This window comes from Pangasianodon hypophthalmus, chromosome 15 (assembly GCF_027358585.1).
Source record: "Pangasianodon hypophthalmus isolate fPanHyp1 chromosome 15, fPanHyp1.pri, whole genome shotgun sequence".
Classification (NCBI taxonomy): Eukaryota; Metazoa; Chordata; class Actinopteri; order Siluriformes; family Pangasiidae; genus Pangasianodon; species Pangasianodon hypophthalmus.
In genome coordinates, this window is record NC_069724.1 from 10,304,813 (window position 1) to 10,316,221 (window position 11,409).

General features: G+C 39.2%; 1 protein-coding gene across 1 annotated transcript; it reads left to right on the forward strand.

Moving 5' to 3' along the window:
• The first annotated feature begins 949 nt into the window (after positions 1–949).
• Positions 950–6,900, forward strand: LOC113543096 (arylsulfatase B). The gene is made up of 8 exons (XM_026941125.3): positions 950–1,446; positions 2,412–2,598; positions 3,011–3,201; positions 3,355–3,562; positions 3,791–4,034; positions 4,210–4,280; positions 4,948–5,115; positions 5,796–6,900. The coding sequence occupies exons 1-8, from the start codon at positions 1,198–1,200 to the stop codon at positions 6,056–6,058; spliced, it is 1,581 nt and encodes a 526-aa protein (XP_026796926.2). The 5' UTR covers positions 950–1,197; the 3' UTR covers positions 6,059–6,900.
• The last annotated feature ends 4,509 nt before the right edge of the window (positions 6,901–11,409 follow it).

Here is an 11,409-nt window from a genome sequence, read left to right on the forward strand (position 1 = left end):
GAGGCGACAACGCGAACAACGCGTCTCGTGATTGGTGCAAATCAGGTCGGTTGGAAAACACGAACAACGTGTTTTAGTAGGTGTTGAGATTCTTAGGTGGTGGTGTGATCTTTCCTTCATAAATAGCTGTAAATGCGGTATGTGTGTGTTACAGGTGTGTTATACCACACATATAGGAACATATATACGCTCACATGTTTTACAGCGTCACTCATTTGAGCGTAACAAAATTCCCCCTAATGATCTTTACACAGATTTCATTTATTAATAAAATCCATCTATTCGTACATGGTTTATGTAGTCGTGTTTATTTATAGGAGCCATGAGACACCTCTCTTCCTGAATTTTCCAACCACAGAAACCCAAAACCAGATTCAAAACATTGTGTGTCATATTAAGAGCACTTTTACTTACTTAGTTCTGTGTTGGATGTTTTATGTTGATACTAATAACACAACAGTAAATCATTGTGTGTGAGTGTGTGTGTGTGTGTGTGTTGAGACACTAATTAATAGCACTGATCATTGCATAACCAGACAAACCTGTTTAAACACCTGATTCAGCCTTTACTGAGGGTGAGACAAAACTGTTAAAAAGGAAAAGGAATAATTACCTAATTAAAAATTAAATAATTACGAAATACCAAATAATTTAATTGCTTTGTTACAAAATGTATTTATTTCCTCCTTTCCTGATGGCAAAACAACAGAATACATCATAATATCTTATTATCCAGTAGTAGAGGTGTACTACTACTACTACTACTACTACTACTAATAATAATAATAATAATAATTATTATTATTATTGTTGTTGTTGTTGTTGTTGTTGTTGTTGCTGCTGTTTGTTGTTGTTGTTATTATCTACAAGCATATATTTTACATCAAATCAAATAGAAAAAAATACTTCCGTAATTCTGACCATGTGACAAACCACGTGACGAACAGTCAGTTGATTGGTCAGTCGCGTTGCGATGAGGTTTTGCTCGGAAGTTGTGCAGTGCTGATGGTGCAAGTGTGGCATAAACGGAGAAGGCGGGTATTACATTTACATTTCAAACCATGCAGCGTTGTTAGGTGTTATATGATGATTGTACGATAGTCTCAGTTTTGTGCGTTCAGACAGAAGCGGAAGTGTGTGTGTGTATGTGTGTGTGTGTGTGTGCAGAAGAGTTGAAATTACTTCGGTGAAGCAGTGATGAAGATGTTCGTCATTCCGCTGTGTGTGTGGTGTGTGTGTGGACTTTATGTGCATTGTCAGTCTCCTCCTCATGTGGTGTTTATCCTGGCTGATGATATGGGTTTTAATGATGTGGGTTATCACGGATCTGAGATTAAAACTCCTGTCCTGGACCGCCTCAGCGCCGCAGGGGTCCGACTGGACAACTACTATGTCCAGCCACTGTGTACTCCATCCAGGAACCAGCTACTGACAGGGAGATACCAGGTATCCTATCTATCTATCTATCTATCTATCTATCTATCTATCCATCTATCTATCCACACACACACACACACACACATATATATATATATATATATATATATATATATATATATATATATATATATATATATGTACACACACAGTCATTGCCCACTTTGTTAGGAACACCTGCACATTCATGCATCAGCCAATCATGCAAGAGCTTCTTCAGTTAATGTTCACATCAAACATGTGATCTCTGTGACTTTGCTCACAACATGGATGTTGGTTTGAGTATTTCAGATACAGCTGATCTCCTGGGAATTTCGCACGCAACAGTCTCTAATATTCACACAGAATGAGGAAAAAAAACACTAAGTGAGCAACAGTTCTGTGGGTGGAAAGGCCTTGAGGTTGATAAGAGAGGTTAGAGGAAAATGGTCAGGTATATAGTAACTCATATAATCACTCTTTACAACCGTTGTGAGCAGAAAAGCATCTCAGCATTCACAAAATGTCAAACGTTGAGGTGGATGAGCTACAACAGCAGAAGGCCACATCAGGTTCCACTCCTGTCAGCCAAGAACAGGAATCTGAGGCTATCATGGGTACAGGCTCACCCAAACTGGACAGCTGTAGATTAGAAAACAAATCACCTGGTCTTTTTCCAGTCTTCAGATGTCCAGTTTGGGTGAGTCTGTGCCCATGATGGCCTCAGATTCTTGCTCGTGAAATACTTAAACCTGCCCATCTGGTACCAATATCCATGTCATGATCAAAGTCACAGAGATCACACTTTTTCTTCATTCTGTTGTTTGATGTGAACATTAACTGAAGCTCTTGACCTGTATCTGCATGATTTTATGCATTGTGCTGCTGCCACATGATTGGCTGATTAGATAACTGCATGAATGTACAGGTGTTCCTAATAAAGTAAACAGTGAGTGTATGTATGTATGTGTGTGTGTGTGTGTGTGTGTTTGTAGATCCACACAGGGCTGCAGCATCAGATTATCTGGCCATGTCAGCCATACTGTGTTCCTCTGGAGGAGAAGCTGCTGCCAGAGCTAATGGTGGAGGCGGGTTACTCCACCCACATGGTGGGCAAGTGGCACCTGGGCATGTACCGGAGAGAGTGTCTACCCACGCGCCGAGGCTTCCAATCCTTCTTCGGTGAGAGGGGGCGTTGACTCGGCTCTTCACCTCACTCATGCAGGCCATGTCCACATCATCATGTGATTAAATTCCCACTGATACTCTGAACCAGATTAAACACAAATGGCTTTATACTTTCGTCCCTCTGAGCCTGATCCAGGTCGACTTCCTGTTTCTGTTTCAAATCCTGTCCACTTCCTGTGTTTCAGAGCTTCCTGTGTGATATCATCTGCCCGCGGTGTAATCTTAGTGTTAATTATATTTAGTGTCAAAGTATTAAAACACAAAACCGCTTTCATTCCTTAATCTTACTGTATAGTTTATTCGTTTTATTATGTATTTTAATTGTTTTATTGTGTATATTTGTTTTATTTTTTGTTGTTTTGTTGTGTAGTTTTATTGTTTATTGTGTGTTTTTGTTGTTTTGCAGGTTATTTGACAGGATCAGAGGATTATTACACTCATGAGCGCTGTAGCTTCATTACACCACTGAATGTCACGCGCTGCGCTCTGGACCTTAGGGAGGGCGAGGACACAGCGCCATTGTACCGCACATTGTATTCTACTGAACTCTTCACACGCCGAGCGGTCAACATCATACTCAACCACAACACACAAACGGTATTCACACACACATTGATTTCTCTGTCTGTGGTGGGGTGCATTTCAGCCTTTGTTCTTGTACGTGGCTCTGCAGGTTGTAGTGAGTAGTGTATAGAGTGTAGTATGTAGTTTTTAGTGTGTAGTGAATAGGGTGATGTGTGTCTTTTCCAGCCTCTGTTCCTGTATGTAGCTCTGCAGGCGGTTCACGCTCCATTACAGGTTCCTGAGCACTACACCGAGCCCTACAGCTTCATTAAGGACCCTTCGCGCAGGCATTATGCAGGAATGGTGTCTGCTATGGACGAAGCTGTAGGGAACATCAGCAGGGCGCTGCAGGATGCAGGGATTTGGAACAACACCATACTCATCTTCTCCACAGGTACACAAGCAATAATACGCTAATATACATATACACCCAATGTACAGCACACTACTAATACACACAGCATACTGCACATAATTAATAAACAGAACATACTGCGCACAACTAATGCACATAAGTAATAGACACAATTAATACACACAGCATACAGCCCATGTTTAATGTATTAATATGTAGTGTAATAATAATAATAATAATAACAATAATAATAATAATAATTTCTAGATAATGGGGGTCAGACGCTGAGCGGGGGGAGTAACTGGCCCCTGCGTGGCAGGAAGTGGTCTCTCTGGGAGGGTGGAGTCAGGGGTGTGGCCTTTGTCACTGGACCACTGGTGGAGCGACCCGGTACTGTGAGCCGAGAGCTCATACACGTCTCTGACTGGCTGCCCACGCTGGTGGGTGTTGCTGGAGGATCGACCAATGGGACGAAGCCGTTAGATGGGTTTAACGTGTGGGACACTATCAGGTAAATATTATCTTTTATATTTTTTTATTAATGTATTTTTAAAACCATTATTATTAGTAGTATTAGATTACTGTACAGGTTATAATGTTATAGGAAATCATATTCTCCACACAGACTAGAGCATGTAATATGATCTCCCTGTGTGTGTGTGTGTGTGTGTGTGTGTGTGTGTCAGCAAAGGAAAAGCCTCTCCAAGACAGGAATTGTTACACAACATTGATCCGCTTTATGTTGACATCGCTCCATGTAAGAGAAAAAATACACATCAAACACTAACAATATTCACTATATTAACAATAAAGTGGGAGTGTTGAGACAGGTCAGCAGTGAGACAATGATACAGGTCAGCACTAAGACAGGTCAGCAGTGAGACAGAGTGGCAGATCAACAGTGAGACAGGTCAGCAGTGAGACAATGATACAGGTCAGCAGTGAGACAGAGTGGCAGATCAACAGTGAGACAGGTCAGCAGTGAGACAGTGAGACAGGTCAGCAGTGAGACAGAGTGGCAGATCAACAGTGAGACAGGTCTGCAGTGAGACAATGATACAGGTCAGCAGTGAGACAGGTCAGCAGTGAGACAGGTCTGCAGTGAGACAGGTCTGCAGTGAGACAATGATACAGGTCAGCAGTGAGACAGGTCTGCAGTGAGACAGGACTGCAGTGAGACAATGATACAGGTCAGCAGTCAGGCAGGTCATCAGTAATACAGGTCAGCAGTAATACAGGTCAGCAGTAATACAGGTCAGCAGTGAGACAGGTCAGCAGTGAGACAGGTCTGCAGTGAGACAATGATACAGGTCAGCAGTGAGGCAGGTCAGCAGTAAGACAGGTCAGCAGCAAGACAAGTAGTTATTAGCCTATTAGCTCATTTATTATATCTGTTATTTTTTCTCTGTCGTGTCTGTATGGAGGTCCAGGAAAAGCTGAAGTAGCGCAACAGGAAATGCTCGACTCGTTAAGGAGAGACTCGTTAAGGAGAAACTCATTAAGGACAGGGTCTGCTTCTGTGGCACGCTTTAATGTCTCCATGCATGCTGCTATTCGCTACAAGAACTGGAAGCTCCTGACTGGATATCCTGGTGAGTGTGGTGTTGTCATTTTTAATTAACAAAAACTGGTAATGCAGTAATATGTTAGTGTAGTAGTGTGTTAATTAGGAATGTAATAATCAGGTTATGATTTGGCTCTATGCATTGATTTAAAAGGCAATAATCATAGATCTGTTGTTATCGATTAGAATTGATTATAAATTGATTAGTATCGAAAAAGGACAGATAACCGGCATGTAAAATGTTCATATTTTTAAACTGATGTGTAAATATGGTAACAAAGTGATTGGCCCATAACTCTGATGCTTAAAATAGTCCTTCTCTACGTCATCATTTGTGATTTAATAGCAGACTTACTGCAAATTCTGAACAAAGTTGGTGTTTTAATATTAGTGTGTTAATGTGTTAGTGTGTGTTAATGTGTGTTAGTGTGCTAGTATGTAAATGTGTGGTAGTGAGTTTATATGTGTTAGTGTAATTGTGTGTTAATGTTTGTTAGTATTAACACCAGAGATATAAGAAAAATACGTACTACATTAACCACTAGTATTGCTTTCTGTTTTTATACATACTTTAACACTAACACTAACACACACCAACACTGTAACACACACTGCTGGAACACACACGTGCTATTCAACTGAAGGATGTGTTAATGAGCTGACAGTGTGAATCAATGTGAGTGTGTGTGTGTGTGTGTGTGTGTGTAGGTTGTCCTATATGGTTCCCTCGTCCAGGTGAGATGGAAGGTGGAGTCTCAGATGAAGCTCCTCCCCTTAAGCAGGTGATGCTGTTTGACATCGACACTGATCCTCAAGAGAGGAAAGAAATTTCCCATCAGCACCCGGAAATTGTGGACTTCCTGTTAAAGCGGTTAGAGCAGCTGCAGGAGGGGGCAAAGCCCGTCAACTTTCCCCCCGACGACCCCCGCTGTGACCCCCAACAGACCGGTGCCTGGGGGCCATGGCAGTGACCTGTGACTACAACTATTATTAATGTTTAATATAATAATAATTATTATTATTATATTATATCAGAGTGATTATTATTATTAGACCTATTGGGATAAACATATAGTAATTTATTTAGACAGCCAAAAATAAAAATACACGAAATAAAATCAATCAATCAAAAATTGATCTCAATCATGATTAACTTTACTAAGGAGACAGCAGTTAAAATTCATTAAATCAGTGATGATTCTTTTAGATAAATAAACAATTGTGACTGATTTAATGATGATATTTTGAGTTATTTAGGAAGATGGGTGGGGGTTATGGAAGCGTGTTAATTCAGGATTATAGTGAGGATGAAGATTTTATTAATGAAGAGTCATATCTCTAAATGCTTCCTGTCATTTTTCATCAATATGATTATAATGACGATTCATTTAGAGGAAATCTGAGTCAATAAGGAGTGAGCTATCCATATTGGATCAGGTGTGAAGGATTTCTTTAGATGAACTGAGGAAAAACAGGAAGTCTGAGTGAGCAAGACAGTCAGGGACAGAACTGATGATTTTATTGTATTGAGACGAATCTGAGATAAAGAATCTGAGTCAAATCTCTACATGTGCTCTCTGCTCTAGAACATTCCAGAGTGATCTCTTTAAGTGGTTTCAGTGTTTACATGGACCTGCTCACTTCTTTGTGTGTGTGTGTGTGTATGTGTGTGTGGGCGCCTGCCTGTGTTTTATCTACAGATGTATTTACTTCTGTTAATATAGTACTATTAATTATGTACAGTACAGTATTGCTGGGCGATTTTCAAAATGTACTAATCGTTAATATATATATATATATATATATATATATATATATATATATATATATATATATATATATATATATATATATATACATATATATATATATATATATATATATAGTGCAAACAGTGCCCTTTTAATATCCTTTCTTTAAATATCCTTTATTTAAAAAAACATTAATTTGGCACTATTTGCTATAGATGGTGCTGTTACAATTTTTGCGCATCTACATTAGTCCATTCTAATCAATAAAAAACTTTGAAAAATTATGCAATTTATTTATAATTGCATTATGTAAGAGCAAAAAAAAATATATATATAGAAATTGTAATCGAGAATTGTTCATAAAGTTGAAAAAAATCAAGATACAGTACAGTGCAATAATAGTTACTCTGAAGATTTGTGACATCACTACACATTGTTTTGATTCATGTGTTAATTTTGTTTATTAATCTGGTCCAATAAAATTAAAGATTGCATTTAAGAAATATGTGACGGTCATCAAAGTTCACTAATATTTACACTGCAGTCATAATGTTATTGTATTAATATTATAAATGTACTGCACACTGAGTCCAACAAAGTGCACTGCCTAATAGTTCACATTAGCCTGGCACTAAAAAGAACTTTTTTGCAAGCATGTATTAAAGGAAAGGTATGTACATTCAACAAAACATAAAAATGCTCACAATGGCACACACACACACACACACACACAGAAGTTTTAACATTACACTTTATTTCATTTTGGCTTTGTTATGATATAATGATAATGGATGAATATGATGAATTTTATATGAATGAATAAGAGTTATTTAAATGTAACTAATTAAAAGAAGTATTAAACTTAGAGGTGTGTCCAGTAGTGTTGAGTCACAGAGGTTCATTGTCATTGTGAGTGATTGACACTGCTGCTGGTGTTCATTATAACTGCAGTACTGAATTCCACACTGAGCCTTCACCCTCTCTCTCTCTCTCTCTCTCTCTCTCTCTCTCTCTCTCTCTCTCTCTCTCTCTCTCTCTCTCTTACACACACACACACACTGAACAGGATGCAGTTAGTTCTTAATAAGAGGATAAAATGAGGAAGATTCTAAAATTAGAGACAAAATCCCAAAGTGGACTTGCTCACAAACACCTGTTGAATGAGACACACTCAGAGCCGTGTCACACACTTAACGCACACACATCAGTAACAGTGATGTTAAAGTGCCCAGATGAAACAGCAATCAACAATCAAATCTGTGTTTACTGAAGGACATTAAATACAACTTAAGAGCACAGCGACAGTAAAAGATGAAAATCTCTAGGTGTTTATTTCACAATCCTGAAAGGAAGTAGTGTTTATTTCAGAGCCCTGAGCAGCAGGAGTCTTTATTTCACAACCCTGGGCAGATGTAATGTTTATTTCACAACCCTGAAGGAGTAGTGTTTATTTTACATCCTGAGTGAGTATAGTGTTTATTTCACAACCCTAAGCAGCAATAGTGTTAATTTCAAAACCCTTAATGGGAGTAGTATTTATTTAACAACCCTGAATGGGAGTAGTGTTTATTTCACAACCCTGAACGAGAGTAGTGTTTATTTCACAACCCTCAATGGGAGTAGTGTTTATTTCACAACCCTGAACTGGAGCAGTGTTTATTTCACAACCCTGAACTGGAGCAGTGTTTATTTCACAACCCTAAGCAGGAGTAGTGTTTATTTCATAACCCTAAGCAGAAGCAGTGTTTATTTCACAACCATGAATGGGAGCAGTGTTTCTTTCACAACCCTGAGTGGGAGTAGTGTTTATTTCACAACCCTGAATGGGAGCATAGTGTTTATTTCACAACCATGAATGGGAGTAGTGTTTATTTCACAACCCTGAACTGGAGCATAGTGTTTATTTCACAACCCTGAACTGGAGCAGTGTTTATTTCACAACCCTGAATGGGAGTAGTGTTTATTTCACAACCCTGAACGAGAGTAGTGTTTATTTCACAACCCTCAATGGGAGTAGTGTTTATTTCACAACCCTGAACTGGAGCAGTGTTTATTTCACAACCCTAAGCAGGAGCAGTGTTTATTTCACAACCCTGAGCGGGAGTAGTGTTTATTTCACAAGCCTGAGCGGGAGCATAGTGTTTATTTCACAACCATGAATGGGAGCATAGTGTTTATTTCACAACCCTGAGCGGGAGCATAGTGTTTATTTCACAACCATGAATGGGAGCATAGTGTTTATTTCACAACCCTGAGCGGGAGCATAGTGTTTATTTCACAACCATGAATGGGAGCATAGTGTTTATTTCACAACCCTGAGCGGGAGCATAGTGTTTATTTCACAAGCCTGAATGGGAGTAGTGTTTATTTCACAACCCTAAGCAGGAGTAGTGTTTATTTCACAACCCTGAATGGGAGCATAGTGTTTATTTCACAACCCTGAATGGGAGCATAGTGTTTATTTCACAACCCTGAATGGGAGTAGTGTTTATTTCACAACCCTGAATGGGAGTAGTGTTTATTTCACAACCATGAATGGGAGCATAGTGTTTATTTCACAACCCTGAATGGGAGTAGTGTTTATTTCACAACCATGAATGGGAGCATAGTGTTTATTTCACAACCCTGAATGGGAGCAGTGTTTATTTCACAACCCTGAATGGAAGCATAGTGTTTATTTCACAACCCTAAGCAGGAGTAGTGTTTATTTCACAAGCCTGAATGGGAGCAGTGTTTATTTCACAAGCTTGAATGGGAGTAGTGTTTATTTCACAACCCTGAATGGGAGTAGTGTTTATTTCACAACCCTGAATGGGAGTAGTGTTTATTTCTCAACCCTGAATGGGAGCATAGTGTTTATTTCACAACCCGCAATGGGAGTAGTGTTTATTTCTCAACCCTGAATGGGAGCATAGTGTTTATTTCACAACCCTCAATGGGAGCAGTGTTTATTTCACAACCCTGAATGAGAGTAGTGTTTATTTCACAACCCTGACTGGGAGTAGTGTTTATTTCACAACCCTGAGCGGGAACATAGTGTTTATTTCACAACCCTGAATGGTGCTTATTTCCCAAATGGAAGTGGGAGTAGTGTTTAATTCACAACCCTGATTGAGTGTAGTGTTTATTTCACAACTCTTGGGGGCAGTCGTGTTTATTGGCAGCTAATTATCAATTAATAGTCCAGATATTTTTATGTCTTTCCCCTGCAACTGTTTCTATCTGTCTATCCATCTTCATGTCTGTCTGTAGAACATAAAGTTTGTTCCCTACATTAGTGTACTAGAAAGTGCACATGACTCTGCAGTGTAAGGAGCAGGGAGATGCTTGGAACACAGCCGGTGATGTGTGTGTGAAATGACAGCACTTCAGTGTGACATTAGTGTATGATGACAGTGTGAGTGGTGTTTAATCTGCCAGTGCATTGTCACTCCCATATTCATTGTTCTCTCCTCAGCTTTAATGATGCCGGAGTGGAAAACCAGCGGAGGGTCAGACGACGACAACACACACACACACACACACACACATACCATCTCCACGTAGGAAAGTCTGAGTCACTAAGGCTCATGTCTGAAATGTCTCAGCATAATCAGCCTCCTGTGCGAGTGACCACACACCTTATTCACTGTGTAGGCCATATCGTCAAACTCCACAATGCATTATGGGTATTTGTTCTCAGACATGAGTCATGTGCAGACTTATTCTATCAAATGATTAGAGTCAATAAGTTTAATACACTGAAATGAGTGGAATGTTTTGCTCTCTGATTGGTTCAGGATTGTGGGCGGTGCTATAATCTTTCATATAAGGTAATTTACCAGATTAAGTTGCATGATTAAATCTTTACAGTTTCCACTTTGTAATTATATGTAAACGATGATTCACGTCTTATGAAAGTCTTTTTCCACAACATTTTTTGGGTGTTCACTGCTTTTAAAGCTAAAGTTCAGTGTCTTCTAGGGGAGGGTTTAAATATCAGTGTTTCTCACACACACATTTCCTTTTGTGATGTCATATTAAAGGAAGTGAAATCTTCAAGAGCTTTTCTCCTCTACATGAAGACAGAACCCTACTTCTGATTTTATTTTTTTTACCATTTTTGTTTATGGAAATGAATGATTCATGGATTCATTTAAAAAGATTAAGCTGTTTGCTTACTGAACATCACTGACTACTAAATAGTGAAGTCCCAACATAGTGCACTATGTAGTGAACAGGGTGTGGTTTCCAGTCTCACAGTTTCTCTGTTTCGGTCAGTGAGATGCTTGCTAATGTCACTTAAAATTAACATAAATTTAAACATTGACAATAACGATAACCTTTATAACCAGCAGTCTTTCTTGCTCTGTTTCTGTTGTGTAAAAATAGCAGCTGCACAAGCTAAAGTTGCTATGTAGCATGTGGGTGCAATGGCCTTCACTGCTCTGTTCACTAATGAGACCTCCTGGCCGTGGAGCTTTGGGAGGAGCGTCACTATCTGCATTTACAGCATGTCAACGGAGGATGAGACTTTCAGAAGGCTCTGCTACATTCCTGTTGGCTGTATAAAAGTGCCAATCCTCCCTCCA

Bases quoted from the DNA above. Each gene is read 5' to 3' on its own strand.
- LOC113543096 (XM_026941125.3), top strand. From the start codon at position 1,198: ATGAAGATGTTCGTCATTCCGCTGTGTGTGTGGTGTGTGTGTGGACTT. The intron at 3,563-3,790 runs GTACACAAGCAA...AATAATTTCTAG, and splicing joins CATACTCATCTTCTCCACAG to ATAATGGGGGTCAGACGCTG. The intron at 4,281-4,947 runs GTAAGAGAAAAA...GTCTGTATGGAG, and splicing joins TTATGTTGACATCGCTCCAT to GTCCAGGAAAAGCTGAAGTA.